The 22,290-nt window shown below is 32.6% G+C and overlaps 1 protein-coding gene across 1 annotated transcript; it reads right to left on the reverse strand.

Moving 5' to 3' along the window:
• Nucleotides 1–733: 733 nt before the first annotated feature.
• Nucleotides 734–4,986, reverse strand: LOC112006493 (probable pectinesterase 8). The gene is made up of 5 exons (XM_024038768.2): nucleotides 4,601–4,986; nucleotides 4,149–4,320; nucleotides 3,859–4,065; nucleotides 1,085–1,344; nucleotides 734–975 (listed from the first exon to the last, which is right to left on the reverse strand). The coding sequence occupies exons 1-5, from the start codon at nucleotides 4,984–4,986 to the stop codon at nucleotides 822–824; spliced, it is 1,179 nt and encodes a 392-aa protein (XP_023894536.1). The 3' UTR covers nucleotides 734–821.
• Between the last annotated feature and the right edge of the window lie 17,304 nt (nucleotides 4,987–22,290).

Genomic DNA, 22,290 nt, shown 5'->3' on the forward strand with positions numbered 1-22,290 from the left:
AAATGCCATAGATTGCCACATTTGATCGGATCGGTTTTGGTTCAAACCTTTTGGGATGATCAGTTCGGTTGGGTTCGGGTTATGGATGGACAATTCTAATTTTATTGTTTAAGATGAAATAATTGAAATTCAAAATCAATTTTCTTTATAATGAGATGAGCTTGATTTTCTTCTCATAAGAAAAAGAAAAATGAAAAAAAAAAAAAAAGGTGACCTCGATTTCAAATTCACAAATCAATTGCGAAATGATTTGAGTCCATTACGCAAATTATATTTTTAGAATGTGATTTTTTTAGTTATGAGTCTTGTAGCTCAATTGACACTTTCCATTGTTTTTGATAAAATGTTCATAGTTTGAAACACCCCTTCCTCATTGTCTATCAAATCTTAAAAAATTACATATTATTTTTTCTATGCTAAGTTCCATCTAACCTCAAAAACACATCAATAGCCTTCTCAAACTAAATCCAGGTCAACGAGGAAGTCTAATCAAGTTCAAACACATAGTAAATCAGAAAAAAAGAGCCCAAAAAAACATGGCAAATCACATGCCAATTGCTTATGAAGTTTTCTGATTTCTTATATAAAAAACAGTCACCAAGATCACCCAAAATGTGTATAATCTAATGAAGAAAAGTTTAAGGAACTGGCGTTAGTTTAACTCCAGTGTTGTTCTATCAAATGAGCTATTTTATTACTATTGTTACATACTTACATTTGAATCATGGTCTTCTCCATATACAAATGAGAATAAATTTATTTTTTGAGGAAGAAATGAGAATAAATTTAGATAATTATATCATCATAGTACATGCATAGGCCTAATTGTAGGGTTGCAGCCACTGATCCCCATCGACAAAGGACACATTAAGGAAAGGAGAAGCTTGTGTGTCATTGAGTCTCAAAACATAAGGAAGCCTCATGGTCATATTTGCACCAGGACCTGAGCAATTATATTCTCCAAAGAATATAGTCCTACAGTTTGAAAATTAAATCAGACAACAGTTTATTAGTAATTCAATTGATTTAGACTAAAAATCATTCCCAAAAAAAGCCATATATGTTGCAATCTGTAGGTACATACTTGTCTCTTGTAGGGTCGTTAAAATCATTCCAACCCTCTGGAGCAATGATATCTGACATTGATGTGCTGGCAAAAACAACACGAGCGAATGGCCTCCATGCTCGACCTAGCCAAACTCTTCCATTGCCACCAACTGTGCAGTTGGTGAATGCAAAACCAGTGTTCTCGTCCTGGGAAGTTCTGCCATGAGCCGTAAGAGCTCCATTTATGCCTTTCGATCCTGGGTCTACTGGTTTTGCCATGGAAATCAACAGGCAATTCTGTAGTGAACAATATAAGGATTACTTGTTGTTTAGTGTGACTTTTGAGTATACTAGCTAGTTGGAAAGCTAGCTGAAGCCTCTTTTGGAAATATATACGACTTAAATTAAGAATTTCATTTTTTTTTTTTCTATTTTGATTATTTTAATTATATAAAATGGCCGCAGGTCTTATTTGACATGTAGGAAAATTTAACCTATATTAAATGGTTTTTTATTTTATTTTATTTTTTTAAGATTCCAAAGAATAGAACACTAAATCCTTCAATTTCAAAGAATTTACAAATTTATTTATTTTTCTGCATTTACTTTTTTTTTGTTTAGTGAAAAATGAGAGTGATATTTTTTGGGGCATTTCTTAGAATGGAGAAAAGTGGACACTAAAAATACATAATCTAATTTATAATATATATATATATATATAATCATACAAGTTTGAATTTTTTATGATCTCATACTGTTTGCCACATTAATTTCGATGCTACAAAATTTAAACTTTATTATTTTAGACTATCCATTAGAATCTTAGCACACCAATATTTATTTTTATTATTTTAAAAAAAAAAAGTAGAATAGATAGTTTCATATACAAATATAGTCATAATAAAATACCATAATTATCAAATTTTATCTTTAAACAAAAATAAGCTTATATATATATATATATAAACCTTTCCTGGCATTCTATTAACTACGACTAATATATAAGGATAAAAAATAACCCATATTATAGTAGCTTGAAATTTTACCGTAATAAATTTCTTTTTGAAAAAAACAAATGAAATATGTTTCATTTAGTTTTTCACCTCAAAGTTTTATGTCAAAGTATTAATTCAATTTCATGTGTTAATAGAGTAAATGCATTTATTTTTATGCATTAATTATCTATAGTCGGTGTAACAATTATTTACATAAAAAAAATTTCATTTGTCATTTTTTTTGTAAAATACTTATTATCAAAAGAAAACAAAATAATTGATTTGGATTATTTCATTTTTGCTCATGCCTAGTTCCCTTCCCTTGGAAATAATTGAAACAAAACTCAACAAAAGGTAAAAGAAAATGTAGTTACAAATGTAATAATAAAATGTATAAAAATAATTATGAAGTTAGTCAAAATAATTAAATATTTGTAAACAAGTACCCCATTTATATATATGTATGTTTCTCAAAGAGGAAAAAGTTTTTAGCATTTCTGTTTTTGTCTCAATTTTATTTTGCAAATAATCTAATTTCTAAGTTTTATTTTATTTATTTATTTTTTTAAGTTAGCTTTAAACTGTATGTCACATTGAACTTAAAATTTACCATTTCCTAAAAAAATAAAAAAAATAAAAAATAAAAGTTACCAAAAATCTTAAAAGTTATTGAAAAGAGAGATGCTATATCTATAACATTTTTACAACAAATTTTAAGTGGCAGATTGTTACTAGCTATTATTGTTGGGGCAAAAAAGTAATCTTAGTGTTAGGTTCAAATTTAAACCAATAACAACTAACCACTTATAATTTGTTGTGAAAATATTGTAAAAATGTTGTGGACATAACATCTCTCTTTTTGTTAGAGAAATGATATGTCCATAACATTTTTATAACAAATCTTAAGTAGTAAGTTTTTACTGGCTGTTATTGTTGGAGCAAAAAAGTAATCTTAGTGTTAGGTTCAAATTTGAACCAGTAATAACTAACCACCTATGATTTGTTGTGAAAATATTGTAAAAATATTGTAGACGTAACATTTCTCTTTTCAATAAGGTGTCAGTAGCCTATGTATGTTTTATATTAGTAAAAAGAGTATTATTGGGGTATGTATATGTATTTGATTTCAATGTATTAGTTATTTATACGTGATATCCTAATTATTTAATAAAAATGTATTTTTATTGTTATTTTTATAAAATTATATAAGGAATAATTCATTTGAACTTGGATGATACTATACTTTTGTTCAAATTTAGTTATTTTGGCAACAATTGAAATTGAAAAGATAAATATTAAAAAAAAGTTCATAACACACGAAATAATCAAACATTTGTAAATTTACTCAAGCAACGTATTTTTACACATAATTATTTAACAAATTTATTTTCCTTTTTTTTTTTGACATGGAATATTAAATGAATCTAATTTTTCAAATATTATAATCATAATAAATGGTACATATGGGTAAAAAAAAAAAAACAAAGGTAATTTCTTAAAACATACTCCCTACGTCCCATTTTTTTTGTCCTCTATTCCATTCTGAGATGTCCTAAAATATTGTCCTGTTTCTAAAAAAAAGTCATTAATTTACTAATATTTCTATTATACCCCTATTAATTTATTAATTCAATTTTTTAATAAATTTTTTTAAGGATAATTTTGGAAACTTATACATTTTTAAAAGGTAGACAAGACAATAAATGATGTTCCCTTAAAAAGTTCGACTTTTCAAACAGGACAAAAAATTTGGGAAGGAGGGAGTATTTTATAATGAACCACATATAAATAGGGCGCAAAGATCAGCCTAGATTACCTCATATAGTGACCTTCCATTCCCGAAGATGAAATCAATGGAACCCTGGATATAACAATCTCTGAAGTAATGTCGACCCTTATCATCATGAAGGGTGTCTTGAGCTCCAAAGAATCCACAACCCCAGAACGCTGCTTTATCACCAGATATTTTAATTGCCACTGCTTGGGCTCCAACATCACCAGGGTTTGGAATAGGAGCTAGATTCTAGCACGAGAAAAATTGAAGTGGTATATATATATATGTAAAACTTTCATGTCTGTATATAGATATATGTTATATTGACTTACCATGAAGCTTATGTTCTTGGCAATGAAATTAGTGGAGAAAACTTGAACGGAGCCACTAAAAGATGTGCCATGTGAAGAATTGGCCGTGTCATTCCATGCAATTGCAGTAGATGTAAAGCCTTGTCCTTGAAATGTTACATTCGTTTTGGGGATTGGAACAGTAACTTTCTCACTAATGATAGCCAATGAATTTTCATTAAAGAAAGGGACAAAAAAAGTCAAATATAAAATAATGAATCTAAGATATTGAACGGAACGTGATCCTAATTGACAGAATTATTTCAAGATTAAGTTTTTATTTTCTGGATCTAATAGTGTATAGAGTGTGACATGTTTAAAACTTTAAACGACATAGTACTTAGAATACTTTAAATTTAGAATATTTAATTTGAACTATAAAATAAATCTATTTCAAATGGAGAATATAAAAAAACTCCAGAACACCAACTTACTAGTAAATGCCGTTATTGATCCATATAATAGTTCTATTTTGGCTAAAATCTGGAATTGCATTAACTGCTGCTTGCACTGTTGTAAAATTACAACACCCATTTCGGTCAACACAAATATATGAGGTCGTGTCAGTATCCGCAGGAAAGTCAGGTGAAAAGTCCTCGCAAGGATTTACTGTTTTATTCTTTTTATGGTGTTTATGATGCCCTCCAATGTTGTATGTGATGACAGTTGAAGTAATCGGAGATGATGAGAAAAAGGTGAGACTAAAATTAGTAAGATATTTGAGGAAAGATGGGTTTGAATTTATGATGTGTGTGGATGACAAAACCGCAAAAATGGCAAACAGAAAACTTAGAGATATGCATATGCTAGGGAGATTCATTTTCTGCAAGGAGGAGAGACGGTAATGAGAATAGGGATGATATGTTTTATGTAATATAGAGGGTAAATAGATATGCACTTGTAGTGAAAGAATTGATAACATGTCTTGCAAATCACCCTGTCCTGTCCTGTCAATATATATGCTTAAGAAAATTGCTAACTTTACCAAACTTGACATGGGGCTATGCTTGTATTGAGAATGCAGCTACCAGTTGTACTGGACTTTGAATCATGTTGTGATCAGTCCAGCTTCAGCCCTAATGGATTGCTGTACGCTGTAAATTTTGGAATTCAATCCCAATTGTATTAATTTCTTCTCATATTCAAATTAATATAGCATTTCAATGTTTTAAGATTCTTCCATTGTATTTGGCTTCAATGTGTATATTTTGTGATAAGACACACATATAAACAGGCAATATTGAATATATATACACTGGAGGTTTTAGTTTATATTTCCTCAGACCTATCTAAACCCTTAACATGTTTAATTGGCTTTGAAAACTATAACCTTTGTAGTTTGTATCATGGCACTAATCTATCTCCCAAAAATATCGAACGGAGTTTTACGTACGTATCTGCTGAAGTGTCTTGATGTAAACTCAAGCTAATTGGAAGGTGAAGCGTAATGCACAAAAAAAGTAGTAGTTTGAAAATTGTGACATATCTTACCATGGAAAAAATTGTGGCCTAATAATTAGGTGTAGTTCAATCACTAACTAATCAAGAGTTTGATGAGACTATTTGGTTCTTGTATAGACCAGAACCGAAATTCAAATCTTCATCATCCACTTAATATATATATATAGTTCTTCAAATTTGGGACATATGTAAAATTGGTTTCTTAACTTTCAAGTGCTCTATTTTACTCTAAATTTTAACAGTGTAAGAATTTAGTCATGCCGTTTCCATCCAAAATTTGGACATCCACATTAGGTAACCATTAGCCACGGCAACAAAATTTAGATGGAAAGTCGATGCCATACTAAATTGTTATATTTTTGAAATTTGAAAGACTATGATAGAGCATTTGAAAATTGAGGAACCAAAATCATGCATACCGCAAATTTGAATGTTGAAAAATGCAATTTACCTTAATAAAAAGAAGATAAAACTAAACAATTACGAGTAATATTTATTCAAAAAATCTTTTACAAAACTTATGATAGGAAAACAAAAAGGGTTCAAGACATGTCATAAAAAATATGCCCGTGACAGTTGAAATTTAAGCAAGGTGAATGGAAAAATAAATTAAAATTTTAACAACAAAGAGGCCAATGAAAACAAGGCTCTAAAAATGAAATGAGTTGATTCTCAAAATCTACTAAAAAAAAAAAAAGAAAAAAAAAAAGAAGAAGAAAGATATATTGAAATGAGTTTTTTTGGTTCCAATAAAACATAATCTGAATGTGGCAAAATTGGAAATTTTCTAATAAAAAAATTATACTTTTTTAAAGTAATTTGAAAGTTCTACTAACTAAGAGCTATAGAAATTTAAAAAGAAAATATACTAATGGAAAATTTTAGAATGTTCAATTCTTTGCATTCAGTCATAGTTGGCTAGGAAATATATTTGAGTTGGGTTCAAGTTACATCACCCAATAATTTGTTGATAAATTTATATTTTGCAAATTTTACTGTTGGATTACATTTTCTATATGTTCTAAACATGCATGCCGATTTTCATATCAATTGGATGTTATTTACCATTCGATCCATAAATTCATATTTTATACATTATTTTAAACTACAAAAACTTGAATTTATATAATTGATAGATGACATGACTATTGATTTTTGATTACCTTAAAATTTTGCAAATATAGAGAATATACAAAGATAATGTAATCCAACGGTTGATTTGTCAAAATTTACATCCAATTAAACAATATTGATTGGTTTAATATTATTTAGAGTTACACTAAGTGTAACTTGAACTTATTCCCCCCTTTCTCCCCGGGCCCCAAACACACACACACACACACACAATATATATATATATATTTTTTTTTGTTTTTGGAAATCATGGACCCAGTATCATTATATAATGGTCCAAATTCAACCCTTTTTTATATAAAAGGAATTTAGTGTGCTTGTAATAATTATTTCTAAGAAACAATAATTCTTGACATAAAAAAGTAAATATTTGGAAATATTGTTTGACTTTGACTAACACTTTCAGGGAATTTTATAAATATTGTAATGAAATTTTGAAAATCTCATATAAGAAATTGTTAAAAAATCAGTTACTTTTTTTCTTTTTCTTTTTTTTCATAAAAAGTTTGTAAAATCATTTCTTATACAAATGCCTTTAGGGCACCAATTAAACAAATCTATAAATAAATACTTGAAAGATAAACTTTTCTAAATTTGGAATGAATGTTTTTTCAGCTTGTTAGCATTTATTACTACCTATTTCTTGAAATAGAAAGTGAATTACCATTAGAACTTTAGAAGTTATTTTTTTCCTTGGGGGTAGGGGGGGTGTGGGGACATAGTTGGGTTACTCTTGTATCAAAATTTTCTTTCTAGAAAAATCCAACCACCTATAAAAATCATATACCACAGTTGCCTTTCATTTTAGATATGTTATAAATTCGTCTATTTCAATTGGAACCAAATCATATTCCGAATTTGAAGTCAATCCTATGATTAAGATTATATGATTATAATTCAAATTTAATTCAATGCATTAAAATGAATTGAACTGGATTTCAAATAAAATGATTTGAGTTGATATACATCTTATCTGTTTACAATATAATGGAAACAATAGGAAGTGGCATGTACTAAACAAATGAATTAGGCTATAAGGACATATTCGGTTAGTAATATTTTCAACAATTGAGAAATTAAATTTTTGTTTATTTGAATTCCTGAAAAAGAAAAAGTATATATATATATATATATATAAACACAAATGTCATCAATAATCAGAAAAATACTATATTTCACAAAAGTATAAAACTCACAATCTTAAACTTAATTAGTAGACGTTCATTATGAAAAAGTAAACAAGACCTACTATTAATTTATTTTACATATTTCTAACACAAATCATTTAAATATTTCAAAGCTATCATTTTGTTATCATACATAAATAATACTTCTCTTTTACTTTTCTTTTTTTTTTAATAAATACAATTTTATAGATGTCAAACCAAAAATTAATTGGGCACGTCATCATGTTAGACCAAATATTTTATATGATATAATTTTCAATTAGCTTAACTGCTAAATCTCTTGTCAACAAATAGAAGATCTAGAAGTCCCACCCCATGTCTACACCATTAATAGTGGATTACTGCCTTGGCTTGATATTAAAAAAAAATCATTATGGTTTAGATGATATAGGTAAAAAATTTATTTCATATATATATATATATATATAATAAAATTATTGTTATGTATTGATTATTTATTGTATGTAATATATATATATATATTTATTTATTTATTTTAAACGAGTTCTATGTGTTGGAGAGAACGCTTCATAATTATATATATATGATCTTCCAGTCAGTTCTAAGAATTCACTCATTCTTTAGTTTTAAAGAAGCCTTTGAAACTAACAAGCAATGTTACACCAGGTGTAACTTGGGTTTAAGTTACAACTGGTATAACATTGCTTGTTATACCACTCAATAATTTGTTATAAAATTTATATTTTGAAAATCTCATCGTTGAATTACATGTTTTATATGTTCTTAATAATCACGCCAATTTTCATGTCAATTAGATGTTATTTATCATTTGATCCACAAACTCATCTCTTGTGTATTATTTTAAACTACAAAAATTTGAATTTAAAAAATTGATTGATAACATGGCTATTAATCTTTGATCATTTTGAAATTTTACAAACATGGAGAATATATAAAGATAATGTAATCTAACTATAAATTTGTCGAAATTTGCATTCAATTAAAAAAATATTGAGTGGTGTGACATTATTTAGAATTATACTAGGCAGGGATGGACCCAGGTGAAGGCCCAAGAGGGCCCGGGCCCCCCTGGGTCCAATTTTTTTTTTTTTTTGTATAATATTTTTCATTTTTGTAGTTAGGCCTCCTTTCTCCACAATAAGCCTAACTAGTCTCACCCAAATAGCAACTATCCAACCAAAAAACTTAACAAAAATAATAAAAATATTCACAATGGCTATTGAAGAAACTAAAGCTAAATTTTTTGCAACTATAGTAAACTGATATAAATATTAGTTGACTATAGTAAGTTATTAAAAATAAAATACAATATTTTATTAAGATTATATATCTTCCTTCAATTAACTAACTCAAATTCTCTCACTTTCTTTATTATTTTAATGAATTGTTTATATTATTTTAAATGAAATTATAACAAAATAGAATGTTTGATATTGGATGTATTGTAAAGTGAGGTGGTAAAATAGATAAATTAACTTTTTGATGTGCTAAAAGCTAAAATTTTCAGCACCACTGATGTGAATGCACTAATTTAAATATATATATATAAAAAAAAAAATCCTAATTAGCCTAGTATTAAAAAAAGACATTATTTTGTTTTCTCTTTTTGCATTTTTTGATAAATGATTGCATCTTAATGCATTCAGAAATAACGATTTTGAGTATTTATAATTTTTAAAATCATATGGATGCCTATTTGGAATTTTTTTTTTTTACTTTATACTTTGACTTCCACTAGCTTAAAATCCTAGGTCCGTCCTTGACACTAGGCGTAACTTGAATATATATATATATATATATAGATGGGGCCAATATATATAAGCCCCTTTGTTAAATAAGTACAACTAACTTTTTTTTTTTTTGAGCAAAGACGAGAGTACAATTAACTTTTATTTCTATATAAATACATTCAAGAATATCTAAATTTGATACTATTATATACTGTTAAAAAAATATATTAATACTGCGAATACTTTTTTTTTTTTTTTAACTTAAGAAACAATCTATTATTTGACTTCCTCCCCCTCCCCCACTTCCTTAAAAAAATAAAAATAAAAATAAAACAGAAAAAGAAAGGAAAAGAAAAAAAAAAAAATAGTGGAGAGTGAGTCACAGGGGTAATCCCCTATATTAGTATTACGGTATTACCAATAAAAAGAAGAAAGAAAAAAAAAAAAAACATATATATATATATATATACATATTGGTAGAAAGAAGGATGAAAAATATGTTTCTTATCAATCAATGCTTAAAGTTAAATATTGGTCCATGTTTCTAAGCTTAACTTGCGTGGATACTGAAGAAATGGCTACAGTAAGTCGGTGATAGTTCACAACGATCTTTATTTGCTGTAATGGATTTAGAGTACCTTACGAAATGTTTGCTTTCTTTTCTTGTGTCATTTTGTGATGGCATATTAGCGGCTCTTTACGAATTCATATGGAGATTTTTTTCCTTCTTTTCCTTCTTTAGATATAATGTTTTCTCATGAGCTCAATGGATTATGCTAACATTTTTTTTTTTTTTTTTACAAGATAAAAATTTTACGTTAACCTAATTTAAGTGCATATATGTGTAAAACTTTTCCTAGAGACTTCAAAAGAGTTCTTAGTTTGACGCATAAATAAAGCTCATATGAACATGTAAAATGGGGCTTTCACATCAACGAATAACCACTCCTCTTTGCATTTTAGGCCATCAAACAATTTTTGCATATTTGGCAAGGTGTACTTATACGATGGCTAGTTGGTAATTTGATATATACATTTGAATACAATGTTTAATAAGGGAGATGTGTAAAATATAGTTAAATACCCATAAAGTTTGTGCTAATGTTTTAAATGAGAGATTTTTATTTAGATACATATTATAGTGTGAAACTTTTTATTATATATGGTTAGTGGCTGCCACCTGCTCGTCAGCGATTACCGTTACCAAGAATGGCATAGTCTCAAAGCTTTGTCGTGCCAATGCCGTACACCCTCTCAGCTGTTATCCACACAAGCATACGATGTGTAAGTGTGAATAGAGGCCAAGAACTATAAAACCCAAGGAGTTGTTGGCCCTTCATGTATGTCACAAGGTACCGATGCCCTATAGCCTTGTTTATAATAACTATATGGTAATGCTATGTAGGTCCAAGATTTTAAAACTGACTAACTTGATCACTAAATCTAGTTTGAATCTTAAATCGTTACTCATTTTTCTCATACTTTTTCAGTAATTAAGGATCAAGTTGGCTAGTTTTGAAACTTTTTAGACTAGGCTTACATTAGCCCAAATTTTAGAGATATTAACTGTATTTTGTCCTAGAGAAATTAATATTTGGAAATTTGTATATTATTGACGAATATTATTGTTAATTGAAGTTGAGGATGACAATTTACTACTTTTTATCCTTTCCTTAGAGGGTGAAGTTGCCTTATTTGGAAAGACGCTCATTGCTAATAGTGAAAGGTTTGGGAGTAGGTAATCCTTTATTGGAACTTGGAAGTATTACATCATTCTATAAAACGCAATTGATCCAAGAGGAATGATGAGAAAAATAAAACAATTTGATTTAAACGTAGGTTGAAACAGGAATGATGGTTAACTTGGACTGCAAAAAAATATTATCGGTTAACTAGGACCCACAGTCGGGTACCACGTCGTTATGGTGCAGATGAATAGGTAAAAAATTTATTTCATATATATATATATATATAAAATATATTTTTGTTATGTATTGATTATTTATTGTATGTAATATATATATATATATATGTTAAACGAGTTCTATGTTTTGGAGAGAACACTTCATAATCTTATATATATGATGATGATGCAAAGAAAATCAGTAGGCTGAATGTTCCGAACTTGAATGAGCTAGTGATTGCTTTGAAGGCCTGAAAAGAAAAAGACACAAGATCAAAGGTGACCGGGATGAATCGGCCAAGAACCCTCCAATGCTTAAGTTAGTTTTCTCTCTGGAACTTTAGAATTCCAACTTTTGGAGTAGTGTAAAAACTTACTTCCATTTGATAAAGATGAGTTCTTATATAGTGTGCTTTAGAGTGGTTACTTGTTTCATAACTTCTCCAATATTTGAGGAAGTTAGAAGGTTTAGACTTCACTTCCACAATTGCTATAGGAGTTAGAATATTCAATCTTATCTTCTACAACTGTCATTGGAAGTTAAATACTTAGTAGAAAGTTATAGCGATGAACTAAGATCTTGCTCGTGTTTCAAAATAGTAACACGTGGTCCGATTCACAAGTTTTTGTAGATAAATCTTTCTGGAAATTTCCCAAGTGTTGGGGGTTGGCTAGACGCTTTCTTGATGGATAACCCTTATGCCTATGGACGACCATCCTACTAGGGATAACCATTCTTATCTTTCTGACCTGGATGACCTTCATGGACGAATTGGAGTTAATTCAATTCTTAGTTCACCATCAGTTGCCCCCTTGTCCAAGGGTCGTCCAGAGTACTGTGGAATCTACTGCTGTTCTTTGGATGTGTGTCTTTACGTTAGTGGTTAGATGTCGTGCCCCATGTCATGACCTCATTGGTGACTAGTCACGTTGATTTAACATTTCGAGGAATATGCCACATGGCATTCTCTGGCTGGTCGCATCGTTTCAGATGCCAAATTTCACTGTCTATAAATAGTAGAATTCCTCTTCTACCCTTCACATTTCCTAATTAACAAAATTAAGAGGAATCCCACTAGGTCAAAGACCTAGGCAAAAATTAGGGATTGAGAGAAGAGATTAATCCATTTTTTATGGGAATGTGTAAGGGAGAGACTAAAGGGACTACTCAAGGCATAATTCAAGCACATAGTTTCCAAGAACAATAGAATGACTTAAAGTTCCCCAAAGTACATATCCTAAATAAAAACATAAATGTAAAATGTGTTCTTGAAATACATCCCAATGTCTCAAACATAAATGCAACAAAAAGAAGGTTTGTTATGCTATGTTGTGTGTATGTCTATGTCTATCTATTTGTCTGTAGGATCATCGAAATTGCCTCTTCCTCTGTTGATGGCTTGGAGTCGACTTTGAACCTCCTATACAATCACCACTATCATCCTCCTCCTCCTCCTCCTTATTAGTCCCACCTTCATATAGCTACCGGGAGTACTCAGTCAACTCCAACTTGAGGTTTCCCATAAGCAAGAAAAGCTCCTCAAGCTCCTAAACAGTAGGCTAAATTTTGAAGGGGAGGATGTTAGAACAAGTATTCAGATGCAAGGATAGAAAAAAAGGAACAAGAATGAAAGAGAACTCACTGCCCGGGTGCCTTCAAGGAAGGGGTAGCCCATGACATTTTCCTTTCTTTCATTTTCTTTTTTTAATTCTTTCTATTTGTCTTGTTTTCTTGTTTTTATGTGCTTTAACATGTTTATCTAGCTTAGGTTTATATGTTTGTGTTTTAAATGCATGTTAAGTTGTTAGAATTCCTGTTTTAAGGTTCTGCCTTGTTTTTGTGTTTTTAACATATTTATCTAGCTTAGGTTTATATGTTTGTGTGTTTTAAATGCATGTTAAGTTGTTAGAATTCCCGTTTTGAGGTTTTTCCTTGTTTTTGTGTTTTTAGGGTTTCTAGGCAAGAACCTACGTACACATAATCTCGCCTACGTATGTAGGCTTGTTCTTGAGTGCGCAAGCCACTGCCTAGAAACCCCAATTTATGTTTTTTGATTATTTTGTTTTAGTTTTCACATGTTTGTTTGTTTAGCTTCTCTTCTCATTCTTTCATGCTTTCAATGCCTATGTTTCACATGTTTAATTGCTTGGTTTGCTATCATATGTTAAAATTAGGGTTATCTTGCATTTTATTGCTTTGATGCTATGATCATTCTTCCATAGGCTTATGCATGATGCCATAGGTGCTAAGTTGCTGTAAGGTAATTAAAAGGTAAGTCATGCATTGGAAATGTTCATGCATTTGTGATATGGTCTTGCTTTGATAATAGAGATGAATATGTTTGTTTGATGTGTGATTTCATGTCTAAGAGTTTGGAATACATGTGATGATCTATGTTTGCTCACCATGTCTACTTTGCTGCCCTGTTTTGTTGTTGCTTGGCTTGATATGCTTTGACGCCATTATTAGATGAATAATAGGTTGGTTGAGGTGTATGTTAGATGAATGTTATGCTATGCCATGTTTAGATGAATGCTAGGGTCTATGATGATGTGTTGTGCTATTATTAGATGTATGATAAGCTTTGTTTGTAAGCATGATAGATGCATGGTTAGGGATGTTTGATGCCATGTTGATTGTTAGATGTATGCTAGTGTGTATGTGAGTTAGATACAATGTTGAATGTGCCTTTAATAAGGTTAAGACATAAGACACAATGATGGGAAGCCAATCTTAGAGTTGGGCGGTTTTAGGTGCCTATCACTTTCCCAAGACTGTACATTAACTCTGAACCCATATCTTTAGTAGTAAGATCAAAAGGTCCTTCCTCGAAAGGAAACTATATATATGGTTCCTAGACCATTGCAAAAACTAGTTGCTGACTCCTTTTTAAATGACCCCAATTGTGTTTACAGCAGGCTTGTGTACACGCGCGCAAGAAGGAAGGAAGAATGGAATTCCTTTTCCTATTTGGAGTGTGATTCCTCCATAAAGGCTCCTCCCACGATTCACACAGGCACAAGGACTACTCAAGGCACAATCACGCTCAGATTTCAAGCATCAAGGACCAAGGAAAATAAAATTGCATACAATTATCCCCATGAGTTGTAAATTAAGTACACGTCCTGAAATAAAAGAAAAAAAAAATAAAAGATATTTTCTTAAATACAACCCAATGTCTCAAATGAAAAATAAAGTGCAGAAGTACATGCTAAATAAAAAAGAAAAGGAAATGAAACTGGAAATATGCAGTGTGTCTGTGTTTGTCTACAGGATCATCGTTGGTGACGCCTCTTCCTTGGCTGATAGCTGGAGTGGTCTCAAAGCTGCTAGCACCACCATCATCACCACCACCACCACCACCATCATCATCATCATCATCACCATCACTCAGGTGGGCAAATCCTCTACGACCGTAGATCTGTGTAGAATACTCTATCACTCCAGCTTGAGGTTCCTAAGCCAAGTGAGAACAAGTGTTGACAGATACAAGGGAAAAAAAAAGATGAAGGAGAACTCACTGCTTTGTCTGGAAACCTATGACATTTATGTTACATCCACTGCATGGTCCTGGGCAAAGCCATCAAGGCCGTAAGCATAAACCGGCCAGGGTAGAAGGGGAGGGTTAACAGGACCACTAGTAATAGGAATAGCCTGATATAAGCATCACATTTGGATATCACTATGTGCAGAAATACAAGAAAAGAAGAATAAAGGGAAATGGGGAGGAAATGATACATACCTCATGAATGAAAGCAGACATGAGACAAGTCTAACTAAACTTATCATGCTCCACATCATCTGAGAGACACTTAACGTAGGGAATACCGGCCCTCTATAGTTGGTACTCTGCATCTATCATAGAAAGTGGGGCAAGCATTAATTATGGAGGATCCAACAAAACCTACAATGCAACCTCACCCACCAATTGGCAGCATACCCTCTCCGCCAAGTAAAATGGTGATCCTAGAAGTGGTGATGGCGGCTACCTCCAAGTTTGGGTTTGTAATAGTAGGAACAGCCACCCATGGACTCCAAATGACCTATGATAGCACATAGGGTCAAAAAGAAAGTCCTAGAAAGATGCAATAGAAAGTAACAAAAGAGTAGTGAATGTTTAACTCACCTCCTCTGAAGAAAGCTTGTAAAAGTGAATCCTAACCAAGGAGAAGCTCCTCAGGTCCATTTCCACTCCACGAGCGATAAGACCATACGTCACAACCCAGCATTGAAAAGAGAAAACACAATTTAATAGATGAAAATTTGCAATATGACAGTTTGCAATGTATCGATATAGATACAATTTGCAAAGTATAAAGTACAAATGACATGTGTGTGAATGCAATTACAAGGATAGGAAGTGCATGCATGGAAAGAGTTGCAAAAGAAGAGAAAACTAACCTTAAGGAGCTTTCAAGGCCCTACTAGCTAACGTAGAGTCCCTCTGCTAAGTGTGTCCAAAGAGGAGTACAGATAGGCAAGACAACTACCTCAAAGACACTGTTTGCCCCCCATTAGCAAAGAGATATACTCGCGTATGCATGAACCCAGACAGAGAAGTGTTCTTTGACATTTTCAAGCATATTTCAATCAAAAATCATCCTAAACATGTTTCTACCCCTTCTAAATTGTTAGATTTTCACCTAAACCTATCCTACAACAAAACCCCAGCATTTATATGTCTAAAAACATATTAAAATAGAAGATCAAAGCAAAATAAGAAAATGAGAAAAAATTAAAAACTCACCAATCCAGTTTATGCACTCTCTGAAAGATGACCATGTGGCTTGTGGGCCAATGAAAAGGGCTCATTCAACCCCACACCCCCATACTAGCGGGTGAGGTTGAACACATCGCCATAAATCACATAAGAAATTTTCTTAGACTTGGGGGCCATGTTGATGAGAGAGTCTGAAAGAAAAAGAGAGTATGGGAGAGAGGGAGTTTCAGATTATGATTGTAAAAGAAATGAAGAAATGAGAGAGAGGCAGTGAGTACTTGTAGAGAGAAAAGAACGAAGTTGGAGAGTTAGAGATTAAGACGCAAGATACAATGAGTGAAAGTTGACCTATAGGTCAGGTGGGGTTGGGTGCCTAACACCTTCCCATCCCATACCTAAACTCCGAACCCATACTTTGTTTGTAAGATTAGCCCTTCCACGCAAGAGCACTATATACATGGTTCCTAGATCATCAAACTTCGTGGCGACTCCATTATCGTTTCCCCACCCCTATCCACTCGATCGAGGTGTACTCCCCCTCTGAAAGGCGTGTTGCACCCATAGATGTAGAATCCATTCACTCTTGAGTTCATTTTGTGTTCCCCAGTGAAAACTGAAATTAGATGTGAACCAAAGAAAGATTTAGGATCAGGTGTACATATGCCTCTTATCTTTGGCAAACTGACAATCTTAAAGTGGGAAGGAGTGATATTGTAGAAGTAGCAGCTTCGTCAAGGGAATCCAAATTGTAGAAGTTAGTTTGTTGTTGTGATGGTCATTTTAGATTTTAAGTGAAAGCATCTCCAATGAAAGAACTTGTATTTAGAATAGGTGAATTCTAGTTTAGTCATTGTGAAAGAAATCAGTGACAATTATTGTAGATATCGTATTTTGTCTGCCTTCAATTTGTGTGCTTGACCCTAAAAACTTTCAAAATATTAACCTTTCTCCAAGGGGCCGTGGAAACATCTAGATTGACATGGTGTAACCCATTCGGGCATCGAAGCACTCCAACTACATTTTTAGGTCAAATTGATCGAAATACCCCTGGTCAACTCAGGGTTGATCGAAGGTAAAAATTGGTCAGAACCACTGCAAAGAAAAAATTTCTCATGATTTTACATCAAACCCGAGTTAGACAATGATTTTCATTAACTTTGATTAAGTTTGACCCAAGGTTGACTCTTGAAAGCACCCAAAAAACAATAATTTTGATCCATCTATTGGAATAGGTTGGGGTTAATGTCATTTCAAAGATTATCGAATTCCATTTCCAACGACTACTCATAGGTTGAAATCAATGTTGAAATAGTTGAGATATCCTGGAAACTGTGCTAGGCTTGTTAGCTCGCTTCCTAAGGGGCATCAAGATTAGCTAAATCCGAGTCCAAGAAGGCCTCCATCAACCCATTACAAGTCGGTGACCACTTAGTGGCCACCGGAGCTCAGCCTGGTTCACCTTTCAAGGCTGCTGAGAACATTTTGCTTATAAAAAGGTCAAAACGCCCTCTTCCAGATCAAATCTTGTTGGGGACAAATTTTGGGGTCTTGGATCATCTTTTTTGGGCAGTTCTCTCTCTTTTCTCTACATTTCTCTCCCAAAAACACATTAAAAAAAAAAAAACCTTTGATTCCTCTCTTCTCTCAACAATCAAGAGGTAGTTTTCTTGCATTATTTTTCCTCTCATTGGTCTTAGGACCATGGATTTGATATTTAAACGGTGTAGATGTAGCTTTTTAGCTATAATCTACACCCTTTGTTTCATCTTGCTTTATAAGTGGTTTTATTGCTTTTTCTAACTTTCTCTTGATTTATCTTGCTTCTTATCATGTTCTATAGCTTTCCTAGCATGTCTCTTTTCTTTTTGCCATATTTTAATGCTTTGATGATGTTGGCCTAGAAATTATGGGCAAGGATATTGATAGGCCAAGAATATATTGACCCTTGTGATGAATTAACAAATTAATTAGTCAAGTTAATTAATCAATTCAATTTGTATGCAATACGGTGGTAGCACAAACAAATCACCCATTAAACTAAATACAGCAAAAATTAAATGCACACAGTGATTTGTTTACGAATACGAAAAATCTACACGACAAAAATCCCACTGGGAGATTTTAAGGTCACCACTCCCGAGGAAAACCTATCACTCATGCTAGATATTTGTTGCTTACATGTTTAGCACTTATAACTTGCTTTTGTGACTTTAGTTATATTCTTTTTAGAACTTTGTGCTTATGGTTATGGACTAACTTGGATCTAATCAAGTTTGTGTTCCTGTTTTATATTTTTACACTTGTTCCTTTTTGCTTTGTGTCTGTTTGTGCAGATGTCTCCCATTAAGCACTTTACTTCCAGGAAATCCTCAAAGCATCCATGCACGGGCTCAGAGAATTTCAGATCCATTGAGGTAGACATCGCATATAGTGATTGCTACAAAAGGGCAACAATCATTATGGAAAGGGTTGTACGAATGGAAACCCTTAAAAACACTACCATACCTGAAGTATGCAAGGAAAGAACTCGACATAGTTGTTCAATTCAAGTGGCAATGTTTATGCTGAAATCATAAGGGAGTTCTTCTCCAATGCCACTGTGAAAGGAGACCACATCAACTGTTGGGTACGAAAAAAGGAATTCGTTGTCACAAGGGATTCCATTTAAGAGTTCTTAGAAGTTCGTCCACCCTCTTAGCCAATCTCCGTACACTATGATGACATATTGGACTCTCTTGAGCATATGGCGGAGCTCCATGGTGGCTCTCTCAAGAAGAAGTCAATGACCACCATCCCTTTCAATGCGAAGATGAGGACATTGGCCAATGTCATGATTCATAACCTCTACCCAGTGATGAACTTGACAACACTATCTGAACCAAGGGACCATTTTTCTATACTATCTCTACACACATAAAGAGATTGACATATGTGGACATATATACCACCTGCTGACCAAGAGCATCACCAAAAGGAACTCAAGGACGATATTGCCATTCCCTACTCTCATAATGGGTCTCATAGCAAAGGCCAAGCTAAAGATTCCAAGCGGTTTTGGCATGGTACAAAGAGACTAACCCATTGGTGCAAATACCGTGACCAGAAGCAAAGCCCACATCACCGAATAAAAAACTGGCGTTTCTCAAATCCCAATGGATGATGTTGAGGAAGAAGTTAGGGATACGAAGGAAGAAATTGAAAGGTTCACCTTAGCCCCAGAGGGCTCTGAATAGCCATCTTCCCAAGCACAAGCATGGGGGCTCGATCACTTGGACCACCTTATTGTAAGGGTAGAGCAGATGTATGGCATGCTCGAATCCCATGTGTAGCACGCCTTGAATTAGTTTGTGTATATCCAAGGCCAGATTATTGCATTATCATCACAAATTGAAGACATGAGGATGGCGTATATATCCGACTCAGAATCTGAGCAATTCTAGCTCCTTTGGCCATTCCAATCAAAAAAGGGGAGAAAGTTTTGAGGGGGAGCATAGCGTAGCATATCATAGGTATTATTGGTTCATTTTGCTAGCCTAGTCGTGTTTATGGTTTCATTTTATGTTTATCTTTATAGTTTTTGTAACTCTTGGATATTTACATTGTTTTCTTTTGAAGCTTTAAGTACTTTGGTTTAAAACCTTCAATTTATATTCAGTACTTTTTTTTTTTTATATATATATCCTTGCTTTATAGCATTTTTTTATGTACTTTTAGATTTTGTTGCATTATCTTGAGTACTACACACTTGTACCCTTGTTGGATCTTGTATCCTTGATGCAAATACTTCTTGTATTTCGCATTAGTTGTGTGTTGGACATGCAATTGATTTTTGCATTGCTCTTAATTGCATTGCGTGTCCGGGTGATTATTTACTAGATAAATGTTCATTGTAGTCATTCTTTAATGACTGTTCTTGTTTAATCAAGATATGCTTAACTGTTTATATGCTGTTTATTACCTTGATCGCATTTTACTTGCTTATATATGTACCATGTATTCAACTTGTCATGAGCTTAATGAAAGTTTTGTTTGTGTGCGAGTATTTCAGGTTACTAGTATATACAAGCAAGTGCTTCACAGCTTCTAGATTAGGTGTGAGTGAGTTTTGCCACTGTTCTCAAACTCACGTTTAAGTCTAGAGTCTATTTTAGGGGTTTTGTCATAAAATAGCCAAAGGAGGAGATTGTAAAGTTGTGATTTACAACTACTTTGTGTTGGCTTTAATTCCATGTCAAATTTGATTGTAATTATGTTCAATCTTTTGTACCCTGTATTTTATGTGGGATTTTATTGTAAAAGTTGTATGTGAAAGAGAGTGTGAAGACTCAAGGCAATTAAAGACCAAAGATGTTTTCGCGAGTAGCTCGCGAGTAGCCTTCTCATGAAGTGAAACATGTTCTCAGCACATGACTGGAATGCAAAGAGTAATGACAGATGGTGACAGCTGATTTTCGTGAGTGTCTTGCGGGTAAGGCATTCTTACGAGATACTCGTGAAACATTCTATTTTGCCAATTTGTCACATCTGAATTTCCAGCTTGCAAATCCTGCTTGGAAGGCAAAATGAGTAAAAGGTCTTTTAATGCAAAAGGTAGCAGAGCCAAAGATTTGCTAGAACTAGTACATTCAGATGTGTGTGGTCCTATGTCAACCAAAGCAAGAGGTGGCTATAAGTATTTCATTACTTTAGATTTGGTTATGTATACCTAATGAAACGGAAGTCTGAAACCTTTGAAAAGTTCAAAGAGTTTAGGGCTGAAGTTGAGAATCAATTAGGTAAATGCATAAAGGCCATTCGATCTGATCGTGGTGGCAAATATCTTCTTGGGGATTTCAAGGATTCTTAACTGAAAATAGGATTATATCCAAGTTGACTACACCTAGAACACCACAACAAAATGGTGTAGCAGAAAGAAGGAATAAGACTCTTTTAGATATGTTAGATCCATGTTGAGTTATTCGACTCTACCAATTTGTTTTTGGGGATATGCCTTAAATACTACAATGTATCTTCTGAATTTAGTACCTTTGAAGTTTGTTCCTAAAACACCTATAGAGTTGTGGATTGGGCATTGTCCAGCACATGTTTTGAAAGGAAAGACTAACAAGTTACATTCTAAAACAAAAGAGGTTTTCTTTGTAGGGAATCCAAAAGGAACTATTGGAGGTTTACTCTATAGTCATAAAGATAATAAAGTGTTTGTTAGTACAAGTGCCAAATTTTTGGAAAATGACTATATGAATGATTATACTTCTAAAAGTAGAGTTGTTTTAGCTGAAATGAATGAACCTGTAATTGGACAATCAATGGATGAAACTAGGAATGATGTGGTTGTATCAGATACACCACAAGATATTATTCATGAGATGACTAGTACATAAGAGCCTCGTTATAGTAGGAGGATTACAAAGCCACCTGTAAGAATTACAGGTTTGGGGGAAACTTATAAAGCTATCTTAAAAAAGGCTAAATTTGATCCTTATACTTATGAAGAAGCAATGAAAGATATAGATACACATCATTGGGTCAAAGCTAAGAAATTTAAATTGGATTCTATGTATTCCAATCAAGTTTGGGATCTTGTAAAGGTTCCTAATGGCATTAAACTTGTTGGTTGCAAATGGGTTTGCAGGAGGAAGAGAGGGATAAATGGAAAGGTTGAAACCTTTAAAGTAAGGCTACTGGTAAAAGGGTATGCACAAAAAGAAAGTATTGATTATGAAGAAACCTTTTCATTAGTAGCAATACTTAAATTAATTAGAATTCTTTTATCCATTGCTGCTTATTTTGATTATGAGATTTGGTAAATGGATGTCAAGACTGCATTTCTTAATGGCAATCTTAAAGAAGAAATCTATATGATGCAACGAGAAGGTTTCATAGCAGAGAACCAAGAGCATATGGTATGCTGTTGGGGACATATTTTTATGTAATTGGCATATCCTTTGACAAAACACACTTTACTCGTATTTGGGTAAATCTAAGTAGATTCAAGATAATCATCAC

This window comes from Quercus suber, unplaced genomic scaffold (assembly GCF_002906115.3).
Source record: "Quercus suber isolate HL8 unplaced genomic scaffold, Cork oak 2.0 scaffold_49, whole genome shotgun sequence".
Classification (NCBI taxonomy): Eukaryota; Viridiplantae; Streptophyta; class Magnoliopsida; order Fagales; family Fagaceae; genus Quercus; species Quercus suber.

Bases quoted from the DNA above. Each gene is read 5' to 3' on its own strand.
- LOC112006493 (XM_024038768.2), bottom strand. From the start codon at position 4,986: ATGAATCTCCCTAGCATATGCATATCTCTAAGTTTTCTGTTTGCCATT. The intron at 4,321-4,600 runs GTAAGTTGGTGT...GGCTATCATTAG, and splicing joins ATCAATAACGGCATTTACTA to TGAGAAAGTTACTGTTCCAA. The intron at 4,066-4,148 runs GTAAGTCAATAT...TTCTCGTGCTAG, and splicing joins CCAAGAACATAAGCTTCATG to AATCTAGCTCCTATTCCAAA.